The sequence below is a fragment of the Podarcis pityusensis genome (genome assembly GCF_964106645.2).
Source record: "Podarcis pityusensis genome assembly, chromosome: 5".
Lineage (NCBI taxonomy): Eukaryota > Metazoa > Chordata > Lepidosauria > Squamata > Lacertidae > Podarcis > Podarcis pityusensis.
Window position 1 is genome coordinate 64,967,147 of NC_138032.1, and position 26,836 is coordinate 64,993,982.

At 42.5% G+C, this 26,836-nt stretch overlaps 1 protein-coding gene and 1 long non-coding RNA gene across 2 annotated transcripts in view; both read left to right on the forward strand.

Moving 5' to 3' along the window:
• LOC308476786 overlaps positions 1–26,060 on the forward strand; it is a 29,652-nt gene extending 3,592 nt beyond the window's left edge. Inside the window, exon 2 of the long non-coding RNA XR_013986094.1 lies at positions 25,865–26,060. This is a non-coding gene — a long non-coding RNA (uncharacterized lncRNA). The remainder of the gene's footprint in view (positions 1–25,864) is intronic.
• Positions 1,162–26,060, forward strand: LOC308476751 (putative lysosomal acid lipase/cholesteryl ester hydrolase). The gene is made up of 9 exons (XM_081004605.1): positions 1,162–1,385; positions 2,014–2,131; positions 5,652–5,850; positions 7,242–7,351; positions 9,354–9,493; positions 11,841–11,987; positions 14,443–14,514; positions 21,383–21,454; positions 24,882–26,060. Exons 1-9 carry the CDS (start codon positions 1,257–1,259, stop codon positions 25,113–25,115), a joined length of 1,221 nt encoding a protein of 406 aa, XP_080860731.1. The 5' UTR covers positions 1,162–1,256; the 3' UTR covers positions 25,116–26,060.
• Positions 26,061–26,836: the final 776 nt, after the last annotated feature.

A 26,836-nucleotide genomic window follows, 5' to 3' on the forward strand; every position in this document is an offset into this window, starting at 1 on the left:
AGATTGTCCTCTGCTAGGCACTCACCACCCCGAACCTCTGCTACCAAGCAGGCCCCATCTGCTGAGATTAATATTTGCAAGGATATGTAGGGAAAGACATGATATTTCAGATATTCTGGGGCCTAATTCATTCTGTGCTTTAAACACTAATGTTGGCACCTTGAATTGGGTCCAGATGTCTGTACCCATGTGTTTTAAAACAGGTTGTATACGCAATCTTAGCCAATATCCTGACTGCTTCCTTTTGTAAAGTTGAGGTTTCTGAATCATCTTCAGGGGCAGCCTATGTAGCACAGATTGAAATAATCCAGGATAATCACTAAACAATAAGTCTATTCCTTTCAGGAGACTGCAACTCCATCTTGAACAGTCCATCTTCACACTTTCCAGACTGGAGAACTTGAAACACATAGCACTTATGTTCTTTCAGAATTCAGTTTTTTAAAAATTGATCCACATCCTGCCTGTCACTGTCTCCAAATACTGGTCTAGCACCTCAACGGGTTCTTGGGTCCTCATGCCATTATGATATTGGGAGCTTTATCTACAGCCCCTTTCCTAATGATCCCCAGCATGAAATCCACCTTTTCCCCCTTCAAAGCAGCCACACACTGGGTCAACACCTTTAGCAAGCGATCTACTAGGACCCCATGATCTCAATCACTGTCAGGACAGACCCCAGGAGCTTATACAGTATATGAAATTAAGATTTCCTGTTTCTTAGCAGTTTCCAATCCACAAGAGGATCTCTTCTCCTACTCCCTGAGTGCTCTGCTTACTTGGGAGACTTTGGTGTGGTTTTTCTGTTTGCTTTTTACTCATCAGGTCAGCAGATGAATTGCGATGGCAAATGAAAAGAGAGCATAGATCCAAGGAAAGAGTTTCGTAAGATTCGTACAACTGTTGAGTTGGAAGGGACCATGGAGTACATCTCCGTAAAACCCAGGAATCTTTTTGCCCAATACAGGGCTCAAAAGCATGATCCTGAGATTAAGCAGGTTTATCAAGGCTCACTTGCGTGAACTCAGTGGAAATGACTTCTGAGTAGGTTGGAAGTTGAGCAAGGGAAAATTCCATCACATCATTACATTAAAATTTTTCTTCTCATCAGGTAGGCATTGCTTGTAATTGACAAACAGTAGCATGCTATTTAAGCAACCTGTAATTTCTTCCTGTGGAATATAATGAAGTGCATCTCATCGACAGTTGCTTCAATCTAGCTCTGTGGAGCAGGAGTCATATATCTGTGCTGGAATATGGATTTGTTTTCAGGCAAGTCAAGGATGTGGCTCTTCATATTGGGGGCAGGCCTTGTCCTAGTCCTCCTTACATCAGAAATATTTTTTAAAAGAAGAAAAGTAAATCCAGAAGCTACTATGAATATTGTAAGCCATTAACCTTTTCTTTCCTGTCTTCTTACCTCAAGGAATCTTTGGCAATAAGTGGTGCTTAATGGTGCTATACTCCATATAACTGAAGTTCATTTTTTTAATGGGCTGCTGGGATTTTAGAGGGCAAGAAAGTATTTATTATTCTTTTGTTTTGAATACATACTTTGTCTTGCCAATGCATCATTGCTCAGCATAGCTTACAATATTTTCTTTAAAAGAATAAGCAGCCTAAAGTAGTTCCCAGCTTGTGCTTCATGGAACGCCAGTGCTCTGTGAGCTTCATTTAGTTGCTCCAACATTGGCAACTTTAGCATCTTGCAGAGTTCCTTATAATTGCTCAACCGCAAGAAGAAAAATATTTAAGTGGTACACCAAGACCCTTAGCAACAGAAGACTCCCTTCATTTCTAATTATGCCAGAGGGAGGCAGGAAATCAATTCTTAGATTTCTTTTGAACTGGGAAACAACTGATTGTATTTGGCACATTCACAATCTTACTACTTTAACTGGCTTTTCACTTATCTGCGTACTCTAGTTACCAATTGTTTTCTGTGAAAATAAGTGTTTAGGCATTTTTTAGTCACTTTATAACCTTCTCAACCAAACTCTCTTGGTCTTGCAGAGCGAAATTATTTCTTTCAGAGGATATCCCAGTGAGGAATATGAAGTGGTGACAGATGATGGGTATATCCTGAGTATTAACAGAATTCCTCATGGGAAAAGAAATCAGTCAAACAAGGGTGAGTTTGTGTTTGGAGTTATAATTTGTGTGTGTGCATATATACAAATGTTCAATAGTGTGGGGAATTTTCATTATAATTATAATATGACAATTCCTTGCTTTGCAAAAGTTTGACTTATTGCAAGAACACATAGTGCATTTGTTTGGTAATGTGTGACTATTCTTATGATTTCTGAGTGTGTCTTTGTTCTATTTTTCCTATAAATTTGAAAGAGATGGGCCGTATAAATTGATGTGGTCAAGCATATTTTACTCTTTTCCTGAGCTATTAGAGAAATGGAAAAGTATGGTGGCAGGGAGAAAGGGAAGCTAGAGTAAGTGGTTCACAGTCCATGTTGACTGCAAGTCATGAATTGGTTGTGATATTTTTTATTTAATTTAGTTTTTCGTGGGAGTTGATTTAGTTTCAAAATAGTAGTAATAATAATAATAATTTATTATTTATACCATGCCCATCTGGCTGGGCTTCCCCAGCCACTTTGGGAGGCTTCCAAAAAAATATTAAAATACTGTAATACATCAAACATTAAAAGCTTCCCTAAACAGGGCTGCCTTCAGATGTCCTCTAAAAGTCTGGTAGTTGTTGTTCTCTTTGACATCTGGTGGGAGGGCGTTCCACAGGGAGGGCGCCGCTACCAATAAGGCCCTCTGCCTGGTTCCCTGTAACTTGGCTTCTCGCAGTGAGGGAACCGCCAGAAGGCCCTCGGTGCTGGACCTCAGTGTCCGGGTAGAACGATGGGGGTGGAGACGCTCCTTCAGATATACTGGACCGAGGCTGTTTAGGGCTTTAAAGGTCAGCACCAACACTTTGAATTGTGCTCAGAAACGTACTGGGAGCCAATGTAGGTCTTTCAAGACCTGTGTTATATGGTCTCAGTGGCCGCTCCCAGTCACCAGTCTAGCTGCCGCATTCTGGATTAGTTGTAGTTTCCGGGTCACCTTCAAAGGTAGCCCCACGTAGAGTGCATTGCAGTAGTCCAAGCGGGAGATAACCAGCGCATGCACCACTCTGGCAATGCAGTCTGCAGGCAGGTAGGGTCTCAGCCTGCGTACCAGATGGAGCTGGTAGAAAGCTGCCCTGGATGCAGAATTGACCTGTGCCTCCATGGACAGCTGTGAGTCCAAAATGACTCCCAGGCTGCGCACCTGGTCCTTCAGGGGCACAGTTACCCCATTCAGGACCAGGGAATCCTCCACACCTGCCCGCCTCCTGTCCCCCCAAAACAGCACTTCTGTCTTGTCAGGATTCAACCTCAAATAATGTTTTTTATCTGTTAATAGTTCGTATTTTATTCTCGGTTTCTTCCCGTTCCATATGAATCTTGCCATATCTCTTTTCCATTCCTGAAAACACCTCATCCCTCCCAGTATCGGAATTGTTTGAAATAAAAATATCATTTTGAGAAGTATATTCATCTTAACTACCGAGATTCTGCCCCATAGAGAGAGTTGTAATCTTGTCCAGTTTTCCATATTTTCCTTAACCTCTTTCCATACTTTGGTGTAGTTATCTTCATAAAGTTTAATACCCTTTGTTGATATCCAGATCCCTAGGTATTTTACCTTGCCTTTAATCGCTAATCCTGTCAGCTGTTGTATTTCTCTCCCCTCTCCATATTTAGATTTTTAGTTAATATCTTAGTTTTTTGGTAGTTTACCTTCAGACCTGCCACTTTTCCGTATGCTTTAATTACTTCTAGCGCTTCTGGGATACATTCTTTTGGGTCTTGTGTTGTTATTATCAAGTCATCCACGAATGCTCTAACTATATGATTTTTTCCCAATTGTAATTCCTTTTATCTTTTCTAAGATTTTGCAACAAAACTTCCAAAGCTAATATAAATAACAGGGGTGAAAGGGGACAACCCTGTCTTGTCCCCTTTGTAATTGGAAATTCTTCAGTCATATTTCCATTTATAATTAACCGTGCTTTTTGTTGTTGGCATATCTCTTCTATTGCCTTTCCCATTTGCCCTTCTACTCCCAATATTTCTAGTTGTTTTTTCATAAAGTGCCAGGAGACGTTATCAAATGCTTTTTATGCATCCAGCAGGAAAGTGCTGCTTTTTTATCAGTTTTAAATTCTAAATATTCCAAAATATCTACAATATTCCTGGTGTTACTCAATATTTGTCTCCCTGGTAAGAAACCCGCTTGATTGGGGTGTATTATTTCTTTTAATATCTCTTTTAATCTATTTGCAATTATTCCAGCAAAAAGTTTATAGTCACAATTTAGTAAAGATATTGGTCTGTAGTTGGGCATTAGTTCAAGAGATATGGCAAGATACATATGGAACGGGGAGAAACCGAGAATAAAATATGAACTATTAACAGATAAAAAACACTATTTGAGGTTGAATCCTGACAAAATATTGATTTCACTTTTAGGGCTCTAGTCAGAAAGTGGTATTTGTCTCTTTTTCTTAGTAAACGTAGTGGGACTTCTTTCATTATTATGATTTCTTCTCCTTCAGTTCTGAATTTCTTTTTCCTTCTTGTTTGTAGGATCTTGTATAAAGGGTAATGTCTTGGCAGACTTAGACTGAGCCTTGTAGTATATAAAGCTAATTGACAATTTACATAGAAATATGATTAAAAAATAAAAGAAATAAGTAACTGTGCGGTAAAAGTGTATTTAACAGATAATGTACAATGAGAATGTTTGGAAGTCTTTGTAAAACCTCAACTACCTTTTCTTCTTTTTTATTTTATTTTTATTTTTTTCATTTTCTTTCTTTTCTTTCTTTTCTCCTTTTTTCATAAATTGTAGTGTCATGTGTAGTGTGAGGTATACAATGTATCTTTGCTTCAGTTGCTATCATTTTCTTTTTTGTTACAAATAAAAATAGAGAGTGTTGTATAAATGTATATTTTTAAAAATAAAAAAATAAAAACTGAAATGACTTTAAAGTTAAATGCAATTAAATAGACATTTGGTGCTTCTATGGCAGGTTGCTGGAATGTAAAAGACTTTTACGTCTTTTACAAATAAGTAAAAACAATAAAATATTTCTTTGGAGGGAGGGACCTCTAATTTTTCATATTACATTCAGGAGTGATTTATTCCAGACATGTGAAATTGCTGGCCATGCATGCTCTGTGCCCCAAGTTTATAGTGGGTGATATGCAGTAGCTTCCAGTGAAATGGCATGTGTGGGGTACCATTGCTCTCCTGATTTCCCAACACTTCACTTGACTGGAGCTCATTGAGAGGAAGAGGGGAGGTGCAAAGTTGGGGGAGCTTGTCTTGGTATGGCATGCAGAGATGGGAGAATTGGATTGGCTGTGCCAGTATGCACAGCTTCCGTCCCTCTCCCTCTCCGTAAGCACCAGAAACCCAGTTTGTTGGGAAGCCACGAGAGCAACAGTGCCCTACCTGCACCACCTCACTGGCTGCTACTTGCAATATTGAATGACAACAATGCCGTTCAAGGTTCTGATGGATCACTGTCTTGTTTGGAAAAAGACACAGAAGTTACTTCTTATGACTATACTTAAAACATACTTCTGTTTCAGATCCAAAGCACGTAGTGTTTCTGCAACATGGCATGTTTTGCTCTGGCAGTAACTGGGTGGCAAATCTGGACAACAACAGCCTGGGCTTCGTACTGGCTGATGCTGGCTATGATGTTTGGCTAGGAAACAGTAGAGGGACCACTTGGTCCATGAAACACATTAATTATACTGTGGAGCAAGAAGAATTCTGGCGATTCAGGTAGAGGGAGCTTTCTAAACTTCATTATGTGTTTCTGGTTCCTAGTCTTCGGTTTTGGATGATTAATCTGCCATGCTCTTTCTCTTCTGTTTCAACATTGAACAGTGCCCTGATAATGCAAAATATGAAGGAGTAGAAATGTGTGTGTGTGTGTGTATATATACACACACATTTCCAAATATACTATATAATTGGTAGTTGTTTCTTTAAACAATATATATTATTCATTTGGGGAATTACATGCTTTGATCAAGAATGGAAGTTGGCAGGATTCCCAAAAGATGTGCTGTATGAAGAGCTGGCTTCAGGCACCAGGCCCATTGGAAGACCAACTCTGTGTTACAAAGTTGTCTGCAAATCTGGCATGAAGGCTGGCGATGCTAACACTGCTGTGTGGGAATCCCTTGCAGATGGCTGTAGTGCCTGGAGACAGTCATTCAGGTCATACATCCACAGCAGAGGAGGAGAGCAGAAAGAAGGAGCACCATGGTGCACTTGCAACAACACATCCAGATGCCTTCATTTGCCCCAGCTGCCACAATATATCTGTATCGGATTCTACAGCCACAGCAGGCATCCTAACTCTTTAATGGCTTGACTTCACCCCACAACTCACACCCTTCCATTATCTCCTGACACAGGCAGTTGCCAACAACAATATGACCCACACCGTTGGGGTAACTCAAGCACCAGAGGATGAAATATGGCCTTGGGTGAACTCCACAGATATTAGTAGATTAGCTGCACTTTGGGTGTAATTAGATTGGGTGTGGACGAACCCACTGTGGGTCCTGCGAATTCCCAGTACAGTTACTGGGCCAGAATTTGAAGCTGCTCAGACCTGGGGGGAGGGGAAGCAGAGCCATTGGCTGCCCACAGGAAAAACATTTTTCCTCCTGAAACTCCCATTTTTTTAAAAAAAGATGGTTTCCCCCCTCTTTTTTCTTCCTGCATTAGAGTCGTGCTATATGTTTTTTCATGAAGAAAAGTGTCAACAACAGATGGACTCATTTCCCTCTTCTAATCTGTTTGTGTTGCATTTTTATACTGCCTAGCTGCCTAGCTGCCTAGCTGGCACTCTGATGGCAGCCCCTATTCTGTGCACGGGTGTTCTACAGGTTTGCCTTATTTGGCTCTCTAGGTGCTGATATTTGCTCTTAACTATGTAGTGAGCTTTTTTAGTTTGCACTGAACAACTCATAATGTGGCACAGACTAATAGTGAGCAGTGCCAGGGGAAATTTCTAAGGAGGATGAGTTATTGCTTAATCATAATTACTATGTTTCATAATGTTTATAGAAGTAGTCAGGAGAACATTGGCTTCCACAATGTAGATCTCACTGCATATTCAAGTCTGTAAAACATAGTCTGTTATTTCTTTTCCTTTGCAGTCAAGATGAAATGGCTAAATATGACCTTCCAGCTTTCATAAATTTTATCCTTAACAAAACCGGGCAGGAGAAATTATTTTATATTGGTCATTCCCAGGGCACCACAATGGGTAAGTTAGAAGGCTTCTTAAACACACATAGGCCATTCTAATAGCAACATGTTTATTTGTATGGTTGGTGTTGTATATTAATTTCAATACAGATCTTGTTTATGGTAGAGATTTCACTTGGAGACCATGGAGACCTATGGAGAAGCATTGTAAATAACAATCTCTGTGTAGGTTTCCTACATTTTCCTACTTAGTAATGTTTCCCATAAAAGTAATGTTTCATAGCTGCTATGGATTGACAAAAAGTGGTGTGTGGAGTATAATAATCCCAGCTATGCCTAATAAAGGATGTTGTTGTTCTTCTTCTTATTATTATTATCCCTACACACCTTGCTAACTGTGTATTTGTTTGCTTTGGTTTCCTTGAGCTGACAAACTGTTGTTTAATGTCATTGAAATCCTGGATTTCAAACGAGGATCAACAGGTTTGTACTTGCAATTTAAATAAAAGTTTCCCAGTCTGGATATAACAAGAAGCTGTAGTCTAGCAACCCCTGGAAGTATTGCATTAAGGCCTACAAGAGAAGGGGATATGAGTGTGGCCTCAATACTCTTGCCATAGTTTATTTTGGCCTGAAGTGTGTGACCATAATATCTGGTCACCTGCGGCTCTAGGTGGGTACCTTTTGCCACATGGCACAGCTGTGGTGGGTCCATGGAGGGTCCAGGATGGCCACCTGGTGCCACTCCCTGTGGCATTAATAATAATAATAATAATAATAATAATAATAATAATTTATTATTTATACCCCGCCCATCTGGCTGAGTTTCCCCAGCCACTCTGGGCGGCTCCCAATCAAGTGTTAAAAACAGTACAGCGTTAAATATTAAAAACTTTCCTGAATAGGGCTGCCTTCAGATGTCTTTTAAAGATAGAATAGCTGCTTATTTCCTTCACATCTGAAGGGAGGGTGTTCCACAGGGTGAGCGCCACTACCAAGAAGGCCCTCTGTCTGGTTCCCTGTAACCTCACTTATTGCAATGAGGGAACCGCCAGAAAGCCCTCGGTGCTGGATCTCAGTGTCCGGGCAGAATGATGGGGGTGGAGACGCTCCTTCAGGTATACAGGACCGAGGCCGTTTAGGGCTTTAAAGGTCAGCACCAACACTTTGAATTGTGCTCGGAAATGTACTGGGAGCAACCAGGTGTGGGTGGGCAACACCCCAAGGCCTATCAGGGGCAGGGGCTTGGAGGCTGTGCTCAGTCCACCCCTGGCCTATTTAAGGGGGCAGCCAGGTGCAGGCTGCCTGCTTGACTGACCGTTGTGATTCCCACCCACCCATTGGGCTACATTCTTAGTTTCAGGGGCACCCTGTGAGGGGGGATTTCTCTGTCTGGGAGTTCACAGGGGGACTGATGGGCCAATACACTTCTCCCAAGTTGTGGAACCCAATCCATGTCAGGGGTGACTCCCCAGGCCAAAGTCTACCCGACCAGGTTCCTGTCAGATAGCAGGTGGGCTGCCTTTATGCTGGATACATGCTCAGTGCTTTGGTCATACCTACTCTTTCCTGTAATCAATAACGTTGTGGTTTAATTCAACCCAATACCAGCCTCAGTGTCCATTCTTTAGGCTGCCCCTGCACTTGTCATAGCCATCATGCGTCTGCGATGGCAAACACTTCTTCACAAGCCTTACAATACGCAATACAGTGGTACCTCAGGTTACATACGCTTCAGGTTACAGATGCTTCAGGTTACAGACTCCGCTAACCCAGAAATATTACCTCAGGTTAAGAACTTTGCTTCAGGATGAGAACAGAAATCGCGTGGCAGCAGCGGAATGCCGCATTAGCTAAAGTGGTGCTTCAGGTTAAGAACAGTTTTAGGTTAAGAATGCACCTCTGGAACAAATTAAGTACGTAACCAGAGGTACCACTGTGTAAAAGCAATAATGTTGTGAGAAAAGTGGGCTAATCATTTGTTTTTGGATTTTGATCAAGACTGCATTGGTTGCCATATTCATTTCTCTTCTATTTCTATTTCCCATTCTGTTTCTTAGCATTCATTGCATTTTCAATCATGCCGCAGCTCGCCCAAAAGATAAAAATGGTCTTTGGATTGGCACCACAAGTCACCGTGAAAGATTTCTCCAACCCAGCATTGACGATGTTCCTTGGGTTATCTGAACACAAGCTCAAAGTATGCATTTTGGTCAAAATACTTCTTTAAACTACAGTGTGCAAATATCTTTGGCTGTAGCTAAGAACTTGGGAATATACCCATCATTTGACCTGAGGCCATTTGTCATTCTTTTAGACACCTAAGCTGCTCAATCTGGCCAATGCTGCAGAGTGTTGCTTTAGCTACTCTATACCTAGGACTATTTTAGAGTAAAAAAAAAGGGGGAGGGTGTGCCTGTCTTTTTATCTTGCTGTGTCATGGGTGCCAGCACAAAATGTCTGACGTGGGCAGTAAAAAGAGGTGCCAGTGTGAGGACGATCCTCATACCTTTGTTTGTATCAAGTCCCCATATTAAAGAGTTTGGTACAGGTAACTCCCCATTATGTGTGTTCTATTTGCGCCCAACCGTGCGTACAAGCGGGGCCAGCAAATTAATCCTGGAAATGGGAAACACCCTGGAGAGTTCTCCTGGCTTTAGGAAGGGTCTCCTCACAAGCAGGAGGCCTCCCCACCTAACAGCTGAAATGTGGGGTGGCTCAGCAGCAGCCACTTCCCCACCCATTTTCCTACTTAGTAATGTTTCCCATACAAGTAATGTTTCAACTGTGAGCTGGAGGAACAGCAGAGCTTGCATCATTGACAGGGCGAGGAGGTCTTCCCTGCACTCAGCTGAACTGAGACAGGCGACTCCCCTTTTTATGTGATTTCACTAATGCAAACACACCTATTTCTACCCTTGGTAAAAGCAGACTGAATACCCCTTTCAGATTGGTGGAAGAGCCATTCCTCGCATTCTCAACCTGGGAATGAAGACGAGAGGCATGACACTAAATTCATTCTCCCTAACGTCACCATGCTGACTATAGAGAAGTAAAGCACTTTTGTTGAAATTAGTGAGGAATTATGCAATTTATCCCACAACTGTTTGGCAAAATGGCAAGCAGTTTAGCAAGCAGTGCCCTTTGAGGCTATGTTTGCATAACTACAAGTCATTTGCATATTCAAGCTCCTACTGAAATGATGTTAATGTTATGGGGACCATTTCAGAAGGGTGCCAGTTGCTCCTTGCACTCATGTCAAAATACACTTGACCGCTGTCATCTTGTCTCTTAGCTACAATTACGATGTCTGTGTCTTGAATATAGAAGGGTTTTTTTCTGCCTGACTGTGCATGTAGTATTTGAATTATCAATTAATGAATTAATTAGATTTCTATACTACCATTCACACCAACATCACAGGGTGGTTTACAATATTAAAAACACAAAAAGACATACCATAATAACAAGCAGAAACAACACACAGTTTAAAAGGCCATAGATTGTTTAATGGGTATTCTGGTGCCAACAAGCCAGCCCACAAAATGGTGCCCTTGTGAAGATTAATCGGACACTGTGTTAAGCAATGATGGGTCTTGGTGGCTGTGTTATCCAACACCTGGACATCAAACCTGACAGAATGGACTTATTCAGGCCTGATGGCCCACACCTGCCCCCTGCAGGAAATAAATGTTAGTTGAAGGATCTTTGATTGGTTGCAATTGTAGGTTGGTTTGGTGGCGAGTTGGCAATTTCACTGTCTGGGGTGATGGGTAAGGCCTGGGGGTGATGTGACGTATCACCCCTAACCCAGACTAGTGTAATAACAGGGAATTAGAGGGGTCTAGTAGGAAGTCTCTGTCCAGAAGCTAAGGGGTGCAGCAGATGGGCCATAGAGCTTCCTTCAGCAGCTTGGGAGGTTTATATGTGCAGACCTGCAGTTTGTGGATAACCCTTTAATCCTGGGCTTGACCCTGTCGTCACTGGCAGAGGAAGAGGAGTGTGGGGGAAGCGCACTGCCCCTCAGCGCGATCCTGGTGGGGTGCCATCGCAGCTGCTCCCCGCCTGCGTTGGGCGCCACGCCCCCATGGGCGTCATACCATGCCCCTAGGACACGCGTCATGCCCCTGCGGGCAGCACGCCATGCACCCAGGACGCGCGCCATGCCCCTGGGACGTGCGCCAACCCTGCCCCTGCCTGCTCTCCGCCCCCCGGTGCTGGAGCATGAACCTCTGCCACTGCCTGTCATGGCACAGCTCTCTACCAGGGGGCTATGAGGGATATACACACAACACCTAAGCCAAATCCAACCTACATCTGGAACCAACAAAGTTGTGGCCAGTTTCTAAAATCCCAGAACACTGTCTTGTCCAGTTTGTTCCCTTTTGGAGCTGAGGCCTTGCTTGTGGGGGGGGGGGGGGAGTCACCATGAGTAGGCAATATTTTTTTGTGGTATTTTGTTGCTACTTGATATTATTAGACATATCTCTAGGAAAACAGGCTTGAATAACAAAATGACCTATGTACTCATGTTTTTCTTTTGGCAGGGAATATTTGGAACTAAACAGATGTTTCCTCAAAGCAAATTTGTAAAATGGATGGCTACTCGTGTGTGTAACCGTTTCTTAATTGAATATATCTGTAGCTTTATTATCCACCTAGGAACTGGCTTTAATATAAAAAATCTAAATATGGTAAGATTTCTGATTATTTACAGGAGTGTGTGGAGGCATATAGAAGAACAAGTGAAGTTGTTGAAGAAAGCATATAGTATTCTGCTAGAATTGGAAATGAAAAATAAGGAGGTTAAATCAGTCATGATTAAATGGGCACAAGATATAGGACAACCTAGCAGTTCGAAAGCACAAAGTGCAAGTAGATAAATAGGTACCGCTCCAGCGGGAAGGTAAACAGCATTTCCGTGTGCTTCCTCTGGTTCGCCAGAAGTGGCTTAGTCATGCTGGCCACATGACCAGGAAGCTGTCTGCGGACAAACACCGGCTCCCTCGGCCAATAAAGTGAGATGAGCGCCACAATCCCAGAGTCGGTCACGACTGGACCTAATGGTCAGGGGCCACTTTACCTTTTATACAATTTGAGGATTGGGAAAAGCTGTGGAAGGCGGATCGGAAATTTACAGATTGTCCTCTTTTGAAAATATATATATGAAAATGATGTATAGATGGTATATTACACTAGTGAAAATGGTAGAAATGTATAAAACTGGGTTAAGTGTATGTTGGAAATGTAAAGAAAAAGAAGGTACTTTGTATCATATGTGGTGGGAATGTAGAGAAGTTAAAAAAATTTGGGAGATGATATACAATGAATTGAAAAAAATGTTCAAAATAACATTTGCAAAAAAACCAGAAGCATTTTTGTTAGGGATTTTAGGATAAGACCTGCCAAGAAAAATAAATTTATGTATGCAACAACAGTGGCAAAAGTCTTGTTAGCACAAGGATGGAAGAATGAGGAAATCCCAACAAAAGAACAATGGCAAGAAAAACTGATGAGCTATGCAAAGTTGGCAAAGTTAACACATAAACTGTGTGAGAAGGACAACCATGACTTTAAGGAGGAATGGGAACTATTTACAAACTATTCAAAAAGATAAGAAAAGGATTTGGACTCCTTGGCAGGTTTTGAATAAACATCCACAAATTTATTAGTAGAATATATGACGCAACTTTTCAACATGCAGAGAATAATACGTATGAACAAATCAGAGAGGGGAGCTGAGGGAAGTCTCTGGAGGGTGGGAGAGGGAGGGAGGGGGAAAATGTAATTGGTTATATTTGATTTATAATTTGATTTGTTAAATTTGCTGAATAAAAATATTTTTAAAAAGAAAAAAGAAAGAAAGAAATGCATTTACATTGTGGAACAGCTAAAAGTGAAATGCCAAATTTCCATTTTGTTTGGTAACATAATATTGGGAATGGCAGCTAGTTTAGAGTGTTAAACGGATCTCCATAAAGAGGTGCATGTAATTGCAGGCCAGGCATCGGGCACCTCAGTCCCCAACCCCCTGGAGAATTAATGGACAACCGAGACTGCTTTGGATTGAAACAGGCCACAATTTTATTGAATACAGATGAAGGGTTTGGCTTGGGCATGGGGCAATCAAAATACTTCTGTCCTACCTGTTGGAAGTGATGCCGTAGGTCAATCTGTGCTAGGGTTCCTAATACTTACATCAAATAGGGTGACGCCAACAGGGACCGCCGTCTGGGAGAGAGCTCTGGCCCCTGACTGGGCAGAAGGACATGGCACCTTCCCTTGGATCCCTTTAACTGAATACCCCAGGGTTTGGAGGAGCAGGCAGAGACTACAACCTCCCCTCCATCCAAGACTAAGATTACCCCAGTGACCAACCCAGTAATAAATAATAATAGTAGTAATAATAATAATAATAGATTTATTACTTATACCCTGCCCATTTGGCCAGGCCTCCCCAACCACTCTGGGCAGCTTCCAACTGAATATTAAAAACACAATAAAACATCAAACGTTAAAAACTTCCCTTCTAAAACGTCTTCTAAAAGTCAGATAGTTGTTTATTTTATTGACATCTGATGGGAGGGTGTTCCACAGGGTGGCACCACTGCCAAGAAAGCCTGGTTGTGATGATTGCCATGAGGTAGGCAAAACCACTAGGCCAGAGCCAGTTTGCCTGGTGGACAAATTCCTACCTGGCCCAGAAAGTGGTGACCATCATAACCACAGCAAGGTCATTGAGCAGCAACTTGAACCAAGGGTGGGTGGGGACCCTGATGAAAAAACTCAGGTAAGGGCTCCAGGTGCAAGCTGTTTAGATGTCCTGAATACGGACCTGAGGGAAGCTTTCTTCTGTCAGTTCTGGCACCTGGCTTCGCCCACATCCAAGCCTGCACCCCCATTTGCCAATCCCGGGTGCAGGCTTGGCTATGGTCTCATCTGGACAGGATGCCAATGCTGTGCTCCCTCATCAGGGCCTTTGGAAGAGCCTTAGGTAGTGAGTGGACTTACTAACAAAACACTGATTCCTTCATAATATCCAGATGTTGAGCTCTGGTGTACTTGTTTTCTTCAAACAAACCAAATGTAAGTGAAGTTGTTGTACTTTGTGATGAATTCAGCTAACCACTTTGCTCTTCTTTCTTACAGAGTCGTAGTGATGTGTATCTATCACACTGGCCAGCTGGGATATCGGTTCAGAACTTGCTTCACTGGGCTCAGGTAGAACCTAAATCCTAAATTATGTTAAAAGAAGCTTAATGTATTGATTGAAGCTTTGAATGGATGATTGTCAGGTCTTTTTTTTAGCCGGAACTCACCAGAACTCAGTTCTGGAACCTCTCAGGTGGGCACCATTGCCATTATAAGAGAACAAGTGATGAGTTCTGGCACCTCTTTTTCTATAAAAATAGCACTGCTGATTGTATTCAAAAGAACAGACTATTAGAAAGAAATCTAGAAATATAACACAAGGAAGCATTCAACGATATAATTCAGCCTCTCTTTGTACATATTTAACAAATATATTTTGCTTTTATGCTAAAGGATTTAAAGCCAAGGGTGCTTTTGTGTTTTTAACTTCCCTGTTTAGGGAAGTTTTTAATGTTTGAAGTTTTATTCTGTTTAATATTCTGTTGAGAGCCACCCAGAGTGTCTGGAGAAACCCAGCCAGATGGGCAGGCTAGAAATAATAAAATTATTATTATTATTATTAGTAGTAGTAGTAGTAGTAGTAGTAGTAGTAGTATTAGTATTTTACCAAACAGAAGTATTTCACCAGCAACAGATATAATCATTCCCCCAGTGGATTTTTTAAAAAATTGAAAATATATTTCCTCTGTATGTAGATGAACATATATTAATTTTCTCTGGTATTTTGTTGATATGTGTTTTAATAAATAATCCAGGTGTTGTGAGTGCAACCGCAACCTCTGCCAACCTGCTTGGACTACAACTCCCATCAGCCAGGCCACGCTGGCTGGGGTTGATGAGAATTGTAGTCTAGAACATCTGGAGGACTCCAGGCTAGTGAAGGCTGTGTGTTGTAGCATAAGGCAGGCCAAGAAGGGCTATGATTTGGGAGTACATGGTCTTGAATGTAGTCACTGGTAACATCTGCATGGCCCTGTGAAAAGAACGGGGTTGGGGAATCCTTTGACACCACAGGACAGTTTTTTATCAGGATTAGTTTCAGGCTCTGGACCTGGTGTCTTCCATGGCAACACTAGGGCTCTCCCAGTTTGTTTTGGGCCCCACACATCAAGCAGGCCACACGCTGGATTTGATCTTTGGCACAGGTATAGATGTGATCATGTCTCCTTTGATGAAGGTGCCATGGTCTGATCACTACGCTCTGAAAGCCAGGATTGACTTCCCACCCCCACCCTGCTTAGGTGGCGAGCCGATTTGGGCCCACCCGCAGAGGCTGATGGACCCTGATAGATTCCGCCAAGCCTTGCTCCCCCTGGCGACTCATTGACTGAGCTTGTTGAGGGCTGGAATGTCCGGCTCCTGGCGGCCATTGATGAGATCACACCTAAGCGCCCTCTGCGACCCCGCAGAAACCGGGCTCCCTGGTTTACCGAGGAGCTTCGGAAAATGAAGTGGGACCTAAGACAGCTAGAGCGAGTATGGCAGGGTGCCCACAACGCAGCTTCAAGAACATCTTATAGGGTTTTTATGAAAACCTACGAGATGGCAGTGAAGGCCACTAAGAAGTCTTACTTCTCGGCCACCATTGCACCCGCTAGCTCTCGCCCGGCGCAATTATTTAGTATAATTAGGTCTTTAACGTCCCTGGAGGGACAACCAAATTTAAATAACAATTTGACATACAGCTGTGAGGCATTTGCAAGCTTTTTTGCAGAGAAGGTCCTGTTGCTCTGCCGTGACCTCCCTGCCAATTTGGATACAATAAAGGAACTGGAGGCCCCTCGACTGTCCTCGGGTCTAGTATTGGACCACTTTGACCGGATATCCCCAGCTGATGGGGACAGACTCCTCCGAGCTGGAAAGCCCATCACCTGTCCTCTTGACCCGTGCCCGTCCTAGCTGATTAGAGCTTGTGCAGACGAGGTGCGGACCCCCCTAGGGGATATCATCAATTTGTCCCTTGGCACCGGGACATTCCCAGGGGAATTGAAGGAGGCAGTGGTGCGCCCGCTCTTAAAGAAAACATCATTAGATCCTTTAGATCTATCCAATTACTGCCCGGTTTCGAATCTTCCGCTTGGGGGGGAATTGTCATCGCGCCACTCCTTGGTGTGTGGAGTGCTTCAGGGTGCGATACTCTTCCCAATGCTTTTTAACATCTTTATGTGCCCCCTCGCCCAGCTTGTCCGGAGTATTGGGTTGGGCTGCCATCAGTATGCTGATGACACCCAACTCTATCTGTTGATGGATGGCCATCCTGACTCAGCCCCAGACACACTGATCAGATGTTTGGAAGCTGTGGCTGGATGGTTACGTGGGAACCGGTTGAAGTTAAATCCTTTGAAGACAGAGGTCCTTTGGCTGGGTTGGGACGATATGGGATTGGGGGGGCATCTCCCATCTCTTGCGGGGGCGCAATTAGTGCCAGCACCGTCTGTTAAGAGTTTGGGTGTAATCTTTGACACCTCCCTTTCCATGGAGGCGCAGATTGCAGCTCTAACAAAGGTGGCATTTTTTCATCTCCGCCAAGCAAAGCAGTTAGCTCCTTACTTCTCTCGCCCTGACCTAGCCACTGTGATCCACGCGATGGTCACCTCCAGACTGGATTATTGTAACTCTCTCTACTTGGGGTCGCCCTTGAGACTAACCCAGAAACTCCAGCAGGTGCAGAATGCCATGGCGAGACTCCTTACTGGGTCCTCGCTGCGAGATCACATTCATCCGGTGCTATACCAGCTGCACTGGCTCCTGGTGGAGTACAGGATCAGGTTTAAGGTGCTGGTTTTAACCTTTAAAGCCCTACACGGCCTAGGACCTTCGTACCTATGGGACCACCTCCTGTTATGTCCCACAGAGGACCTTACGGTCTTCAAACAAAAACATCCTGGAGGTCCCAGGCCATAGAGAGGCTAGGCTGGCCTCAACCAGGGCAAGGGCTTTTTAGGTTGTGGCTCCGATCTGGTGGAATGCTCTGTCACAAGAGACTAGGGCCCTGCGGGACTTGACATCTTTCCATAGGGCCTGCAAGACAGAGCTGTTCCACCAGGCCTTTGGCCAAGGCACAGCCTGACCCCCTCCTTTGGTAATTCTTCACAGAACTTTAGCCCAATGGTTGCCATCAAATTGATTTGAACTGATTTTATAATGAATTGATTTTAGAATGCTGTATTATTTTACTGTTGTTAGCCTGAGCCCAGCTTCAGCTGTGGAGGGAAGGATATAAATAAATTATTATTATTATCATAGGTCACATTTAACAGCAGGGTGGGGCCGCCTACCTGTCAATTACCTGATGTAACAATGGAGGATTTCAAAGCATGTTGCAAGTCCCTCCCTTTAGTGTTAGTTTGGGATTCTGATGCAAACCTCTTGCTGATTTGTTTTCACAAGTCTTTCAATGAAAACGCCTCTCTGAGCTGCAATCTCAGCTGGTTAGTAGGTGGGAGTCTTTGGAGAAAGTGTGTGGGCCAACTTGGGTCCCCTGGCAGAATAAGATTGTCTTGTGGAGTGAAAGTTCCTGATCTCCAATATATTTCACTTCTGCACAAGGGGTTACCCGAGCTACTTATCCATGTAATCTAGCTGCCGGGAGCAGAAAGGAAAATTCAGATTACATGACAAAAGAAATTTGCAGCCCATAAGTTAAATGGGAATTACTTCCAAGTAAGTGTAAATTAGGCAACTCCTAAGTGGCAGTATATCTCTCCATCATTCTCACAACAGCAAGTCAGTTAAGAATGAATAGTCTAGAAAAACTGCAAAAGCTGAAATGATACCAGTGGCTTTTCAATGGCTTTGCAAATCTTTCTTTGGATGTTTACAACCTTGTTCTGCTCCCTAAAGGGAGGAGGTTAAACATTATTGCATAGCCTGAGTTACAGCATGACTATTGATTCATTCACTAATCCCTGTTTATGCCCCGGGCCATGATCTATTTACATGACTACTATTATAAGTGCTTATGCACCAACACTGGATGCCGATGCAGACATCAAAGAAAAAAATTAGGCTCAGCTGGATACTGTCCTGTCAGAGAATGAATACAACTTAAAAACAAGATTAAAATACAACATTAAATTATCGAAACATTAAAATATTAAAATGCAGCCTCATCACAGGAAGGGAAAGGAAAAAGAAGAAAAAAAAGAGGGGGAGGGAATCAAATTGGCACCAAGCCAAAGGCCAGGTAGAACAACTCTGTCTTACAGGCCCTGCGGAAAGAAATCGGATCCTGCAGGGCCCTGGTCTCATGAGGCAGAGTGTTCCACCAGGCCGGAGCCAGTGTTGAAAAGGCCCTGGCTCTGGTTGAAGCTAATCTAACTTCCTTAGGGCCCAGGACCACTAGGGTGTTGCTATTTATGGACCTTGAGGCTCTCCGTGGGGCATATCAGAAGAGACAGTCCCGTAGGTACGAGGCAAAAGCTCATCTCCCAGCCTAGAGGAATCTACAGATAGCCTTTCAGAGATTGCAGGTCAGCCTTTGAGTATTCCCAATGGTTTTCGGCCTTCTAGGGGGACAGTGGACATGATTTTCACCACTTGACAGCTTGAAGAAAAATGCAGAGAGCAAAACCAACCCCTGTATATGGCGTTTATTGACCTGACTAAGGCTTTTAACACTGTAAATCATAATACTCTGTGAACTGTCCTTCTGAAAATTGGCTGCCCAGATAAATTTGTGAACATCATTCAGCTCCTCCATGATAATATGACAGCAACAATCGCAGATAACAATGGCTCTCAAAGTGAACCATTAACAATGGGATCAGGTGTTAAACAAGGTTGTGTTATTGTCCCAACTCTATTCATTATTTTCATTGCCATGATTCTACACTTTGTCAAAGGGAAACTCCCCACTGGAGTAGAAATCATCTGTTTGAACAGATGGAAGCTCTTTAATGAGCAGGCTGAAAGCAAAGTCATAGAGCTTCAGTATGCTAATGACAACGTAGTGTGCGCACGCTCAGAGGATGACCTCCAAACCATCCTAAATATCTTCGCAGAAGGTTATGAAATACTTGGCCTATCGCTGAACATCCAAAAAACCAAAGTGCTGCACCAAGTACAAAATAACCCCTCTGCAGCACCACAAATCCATCTCAATGGTGCAATGTTGGAAAATGTTGATCACTTCTCCTACCTGGGCAGTTATCTTTCCACAAGGGCTGACACTGATGCCGAAATCCAGCATTGCCTGAGCTCTGCGAGTGCGACTTTCTCCAGATTGAAGCGCAGAGTGTTTGAAGACTGGGACATTCACAGAGAAACCAAAATGCTTGTTTACAAAGGTTTTGTAGTACCAACCTTACAGTATGTTTGTGAAACATGGACTACTTATAAATGGCATCTCCAACTCCTCAAAAGATTCCATCAACGGTGTCTCCAAAAATTTTTACACATCACTTGGGAAGACAGGAAAATTAATACCAGTGTACTGGAAGAAGCAAAGATCACCAGTGTTGAAGCAATGATTCTTTAACATCAACTTTGTTGGACTGGTCATGTTGTGCAGATGCTTGATTATCGTCTTCCAAAGCAACTACTCTATTCCAAACTTAAAAATGGAAAGCGTAATGCTGGTGGTCAACAAAAGAGGTTTAAAGACTGTCTCAAGGCAAATTTTTTAAAATGTAGTGTAAGCACCAACAATTGGGAAACACTTGCCTGTGAGTGTTCCAAGTGGAGAACAGCCTTTACCAAAGGTGTCATGGGCTTTGAAGACACTTGAACTCAGGATGCAAGGAAGAAATGGGCTAAGAGGAAGGCACACTTGGCAAATCCACACCGTGATCAACTCCCATCCGGAAACCAATGTCCCCACTGTGGAAGGACTTGTGGATCCAGAATTGGCCTCCACAGTCACTTACGGAGTCATTGTTAAAACCGTTTTCATGGAAGACAATCTTACTCGGCTACGAGTGATCGCCAAGAGAAGAAGAAGATCACGCCCAGATCCAGGCAGTCTTGAAAGAAGTGGATTTTTTAGATCCACTTCAGTTGAGGTTTAGGCCCAGTTTTGACAGAGAAGCTGCTTTGGTTGCCCGATATGATGACTTCTGTTGGATCTAGACAGGGGAAATGTGTCCCTATTACCGTATTTTTCGCTCTATAACACGCACCCGACCATAACACGCACGTAGTTTTTAGAGGAGGAAAATCCGTAGGCATGCCACCCGTAGGCATTCCCTCCATAACATGCACAGACATTTCCCCTTACTTTTTAGGAGGAAAAAAGTGAGTGTTATGGTGCAAAAAATACGGTAATTCTCATTAGACATCTCAGTGAAAAACTGCAGAAGCTGAAATGATACCAGTGGCTTTTCAATGGCTTTGCGTACCTTTCTTTGGGTGGTTCAGAAAGTTGATGATACAGAATTCAGCAGCCTGTTTGCACAGAGAGGCAAGTTTGAGCAAATAACATCAATCCTGGCCCAACTGCACTGGTGGCCAATCTGTTTCTGGGCCTAATTTAAAGTACTGGTTTTGACCTCTAAGGCCTTAAGTGGCTCAGTGCTGCTGTACCCAAGGATTGCTTCTCTCCATATGAGCTAACCCAGATGGCACAGTCATAATCTGAGGCCCTTCTACATGTGCCCTCTTCCACAAGAGGTCTGGAAGATGGAAACACGAGAATGAGCCTTTTCTGTGGCAAATCCACAATTGTGGAATGCTCTCCCCAGGGTGGCGCATCTGATGGCTTTATTAGGTATCTTTAGACACCAGACAAAAACTTTCCTCTTCTTCCAGGCTTTTGGCTAATTACACCTCTTTTAAACTGGGTGGGGAAGAAGGGGAATTGTTGCTTTTTTATGTTATGTATATTGTAAACTGAACTGTGATCCTTGGATGTAGGGCAGTATAGAAATATAATTAATGAATAAATATAACAATAATTTCCCCATTTTATTTTTCAAAATATGGTACATCTCTTTTTCAGGGTTTGAAGAGTGGGAAGTTCAAAGCCTTTGACTGGGGTAGCAAGGAAGAAAACATGGCTCACTACAATCAGGTCAGAATTTCCCACTAATTGCATCTCTCTCTCTCTCTCTCTCTCTCTCTGTGTGTGTGTGTGTTTATATGAGGGTAGATACTGGTACAGGGCAAGCAGCCTGAGAAGGAGTTCAATGCCAGCTGCGGTTGGCTGAACTGCTTCAAAGGTTGCTTCAATTTGAAGAACATCCCCAGCACTGGTGAAGCTGCATTTGCAGACATGGAGGCTGCTGAAGAGGCTGTTGCAGCAGAAGGAGTATCTTCAAGAGCAGGTGTTCAACACAGACAAGATGGGCCTGTTCTGGAAGAAGATGCCTGAGCAGATCTACATTGCCAAAGCAGAGCAGTTAGCCCTTTGATTTAAAGCTGTGAAGGATTAACACGATGGATACTGATCTGCTTTCTCCAAGAAGCTGCTCAAACATCTGATTGGTGTTCTGTACTCTAAACAGAAGCTTATAAAGGAGGAACTCTCTGCACTGGACAACTCTGTCAGGAATCACCCAGCTTGGCAAGAGTTCCACAATGAAAAAAACAAACCATTTATCACTCTCAACTAGAATTACTGAAAAAACAGAAAAACAAAAAACTCTCTAACCTTCCCAACCTACAGGCTACTAATCAAAATAACAAGATCAACAATATTGTCAATCTCTCTCAGCAAACACTCAGCCCAGCTGAGGAATCAGCCCTTTCACACGGACTATCATTCTGCCCTGCCAAATCCCCACACATGATTCAGTTCTGCAGAGACTTGGAAGAATTTTTCCACTGTTTACGCCTGAAGGAGTACTTTCAACACACACAAGGACAAGACAAAGTAGAACAAACAACATCTCCACAACACAACATCTCTCAGCCTACTGGGGAACAACCACCACCCTCCCAACACATTAATGAACAGAACATTGACCACCAGCTACCACCGAATAAATGCTACACAAAAAGGGACTCCACATGGACCCCTCCTGATGAATGCAATACCACACTAGATCTGCACATCAATTCCTTCTGCCACAGAATCCAAATGGATGTGACCAGAAAACACCATTGCTTACAACAAAATCTTAACCATGCTGAAAGAAAAGCCATAGATAATCTCAGGAACAACCCAGACTTTATGATTAAAGAGGCGGACATTATGATTAAAGGGTGGAGCTGTCATCACCATGAACAAAACTGATTATATCCAGGAGGCTCACAGACAACTTTCCAGTACCGCCTTTTACATAAAATTGGACTAACACACCAGTGGAACCTAGACCAGGAACTTTCTATCTTCTACCTAAAATACACAAACCAGGAAATCCAGGACACCCCATCATCTCAGGTATTGGCACTATTACAGTGGGTGTTTCCGGTTATATGGACTCTTTTCTGAAACCGTATGCCATCAGTGCTCCCAGCTACGTACATGACACCACAGATTTTCTGAGGAAAATACAATTTTTGAATAATCTTCCTAACAATACTATACTAGCCACTATGGATGTGGGATCTCTTTATACCAACATCCCACACAATGATGGTTTGCAAGCCATAAGGAACACTATTTCAGATAAAATCACAGTGGACTTTGCTACCAAACTCTGCCATTTTGTCCTTACCCACAACCACTTCAAATTTGGTGATGACCTGTTCCTCCAGATCAGTGGCACAGCAATGGGCCCCACAGTATGTCAACATCTTCATGGCAGATTTGGAACAACGTTTCCTAACCTCCTACCCACTCAAACCTCTCTTGTACCTGCAATACATTGATGATATTTTTATTATCTGGACACATGGTCAACAGACCCTGGACACCTTCCACCAGACATTCAATGGCTTTCACCCCACCATCAACATAACTATGAACCAATCTATGCAATAAATACATTTTTGGACACTACTATAAAAATACAAGATGGGTGTATAGATACCACCTTATACTATAAATCAGCTGACCAACAAACATATCTACATGCTTGTGGCTACCATCCCAAACATCCCAAACAATCCATTGTATATAGCCAGGCCCTACATCACAGCCACATCTGTTCCAACACTACAAACAGAGATTCTCACCCAAGAGATCTACAGCAAACCATTTTAGAACTAGAATATCTGCCTGATGAAGTTAAACAACAGATCAACAGAGGCAGACCCATAGAAAAACATGATGCAAGACAGACGCAAAAAAGAAAATAACAGAACACTACTAGTAATCACATACAGCTCCCAAGTTAAAACAGTTCAACGCATCCTCAGAGATCTATAACCTCTCCTAGATAATGATAGTTCTCTTTCTCAAGCTCTGGGAAGAAGACCTTTCACTGCTTACAGACAGCCACCCAATCTTAAACAACTTCTCACCCATAATAATACAGCAACAAGACTTAACATGGACACTGGTACCAGAGCCTGCAATAAACCCAGATGCCAACTTTGCACCCGGACAACACCATTACTGGCCCCAACAACATCAAACATACCATCTCAGGACTATGTAATTGCTCATCTTCTAACATTGTGTATGCTATCAAATGCCAACAGTGCCCTTCAGCTCTCTATATTGGACAAACAGACCAAACCCTACACCAAAGGGTAAATGGACATAAATCTGACATCAGGAATCACAAGGCAGAGAAACCAATAGGAGAACACTTCAATCTCCCAGGACATTCTATACAAGATCTCAAAGTAGCTGTCATATTACAAAAGAATTTCAGAAATAGACTGGAAAGAGAAGTTGCTGAATTATAACTTATTACCAAACTTAAAACCACGGAGAGACCTGGTCTGAATAGAGACATTGGATTCTTATCTCATACATGATAAAGCTATTTTTGGCCATCTCATCCCTTGCTTTTTCCTGTAAGACTAACTGCAGTCATTAATAGTCATCAACTGGTTTACCACACCTATCAGCCAATCACCCATTCCCACCACCCTTCTGAGTAATACCCCTCCCCACCTTCTCACTGTATATAACAGTCTGGTGACTTCTGTTTCAGTGTATCTGAAGAAGTGTGCATGCACACGAAAGCTCATACCCATAACTAACTTAGTTGGTCTCTAAGGGCCAACTGGAAGGAATTTTTTTATTTTGCATCATTTTGCATTGAGCAGGCAGTGGATGCCATCAAGCCCGAAACTGTAAATGGATGCTGGTGCAACCTATGGAAGGAATGTGTTCACAATTTCAAGTGATTTCAAGGAATTGTCCAAAGCCGGTTGGAGACTATGTATATTAACCAGGAAAGTGCACAATTTCCTCTTCATGGATGATGTGCACATTCTCTATGATGCCTTGCAAATCTGCACAACGTCCAGTTGTTATGCACATTAACAGCTCAACTTATATTCCCCATAACGTGTGTGTGTGTTTGCTTTGATCATGAAGTTTCTGCAAAGTCCTAACTTACAAACTATTTTTTAACCTGTTATTTCCCCCTCTCTTTTAGGAAACAGCACCTTCCTACGATATTAAAAAAATGACTGCTCCAATAGCTCTCTGGAATGGTGGGAACGACTGGGTTTCAACCCCAAAGAATATTGCCCGGTGGTTGCCTCAGATCTCAAACTTAGTTTACCACAAGATGATTCCTGACTGGCAACACACAGATTTCTTCTTGGGCCTTGATGCCCCACAGCGCTTGTATGAAGAGATAATTGAGTTTATGCAGAATTATGAGTGAGTTTGGGATCCTGAAATAGTCCTCCAAGAAACCATCACCATCAGTCTATGATGATGATGACAACGACAACAACTATAACTACTACAATTTTTTTTAAAATTCACCTTGGGAAAAATTCCCTATGTTTGTTCACACAAAATAATCCCTTTGGAAAAAACATTTTTGAACTGATTATCATTATTTAAATCCATGCATTTTTAATGGAGGTGTTGAGACATAACTCAAGTGACTTCTAAAAACAGTAGTCATGAAGAAAGGAACTCTGATCTTCCCAAACTTTGTTTTGCAGTGTGGGGTGGAGACAAGTTCTTTGCTAACATCTGTGGAATTGGCAATATGAAAACATGCTTTGGGTGGTATTGAACTAAGTTTTATGCAGAGTAGATCTGTTGAAATTAATGAACATGACTAAGTTGAATGCCACCCTCACTGCCCATCACAGAATTAGGAAGACATTCAGATGTTCCAAAACAGTAAATGAAAGCAACTTGGTATGTCACACTTCCTGGAAGACTGGCACCTTGAGACCAAGCACAATTGGAAGTGACTTTCAATACCTGCACTGATGTCAGCTCCTAGTTGCTGGAATGCTGATTCTCAGGATGTATTAGACTACTGTCCTTGGTGGACCTTAGCTCAGTAGTAGAGCACTTGCTTCACCCAAAGGAGGTTCCATGTTCTGCCTGTAGTATCTCCAGGGAGGCGCAGGAAAGACACTTTGGAAACCCTGGAGAACTGCTGCCAGTCAGTGTAGAGCAGTGGGGGGGGGGGGGAGTGGATCTCATCAGCAGGCTGCAATGTTATCTCCTCCAACTTTCAATCACCTGATGTCACAATGATGTGAGGTGATCCATTTTATTTGTTTTACTTTATGCACAATCAGGTGCTTGTGATGACTTGCAAAGCTCCATGTGTAACAGTAATCAATAAACACACAAGACATAACCAGCTGTACTTTTGAATAAATAAGGTATAGTATTCATTGCATCAAATTGTAGATTTCAATGGAAATCTCATAAAGTTCAACAGAAAAAAGCAGAAGACCCAGTGGATCAGTTCATTCTCTAGTCAGTTCATGCGTAAGGTCCGTATATGTATAAGTATCTATTCCACCTGTTTGTTCATAGAGTGCAATAATCCACATGAAGGGTTGTTACAGTTCCACAGAATCCTTTCAGAGTCCAAGACAAGGATTTCTGGAATATTAGCCTTGTTTCACCATCCTAGACTTCATCAGTAGAACAGGCTCTAGGTAATGCAAATAAATACAACATTGTAATCTCACACATTTTTTACAGCAAAAATATAAAAAACCCATAAACAATTGTATATACCATATGTAATATTACAGGATACTGGATCTTATAGCATAGTAGTGGTGCAGTAAGCAGTGACTGTTACAAAGCAGGATTATATGGACAAGCACAAGATCGGTTTGAGTAACAGGTGTTGGCAATCCACAGATACAAAATTTATTTCTTAAAGTGACCCATATGGCACAACAGATGTAAAGCAATCCATGCTCAGATGTTATACATGTAAACTCATACATAAATGTAATCAATTTTCAGATCTAAAGTAATAGCAGATACAAATTCCCCCCCCCAAGTCATCCACTCGTCCCACAGAGGTAAAACAAACTTAGGTGTTCTACATATAAACATTAGTACACATTCACAAAAAGCAACTATAATCCATTTCAGTATTCAGACCTGAGGGAT

Coding starts and splice junctions, on each gene's coding strand:
- LOC308476751 (XM_081004605.1), top strand. CDS start 1,257: ATGGATTTGTTTTCAGGCAAGTCAAGGATGTGGCTCTTCATATTGGGG. Junction 2,132..5,651: donor AAGAAATCAGTCAAACAAGG/GTGAGTTTGTGT, acceptor CTTCTGTTTCAG/ATCCAAAGCACGTAGTGTTT. Junction 21,455..24,881: donor ACATGGCTCACTACAATCAG/GTCAGAATTTCC, acceptor CCTCTCTTTTAG/GAAACAGCACCTTCCTACGA.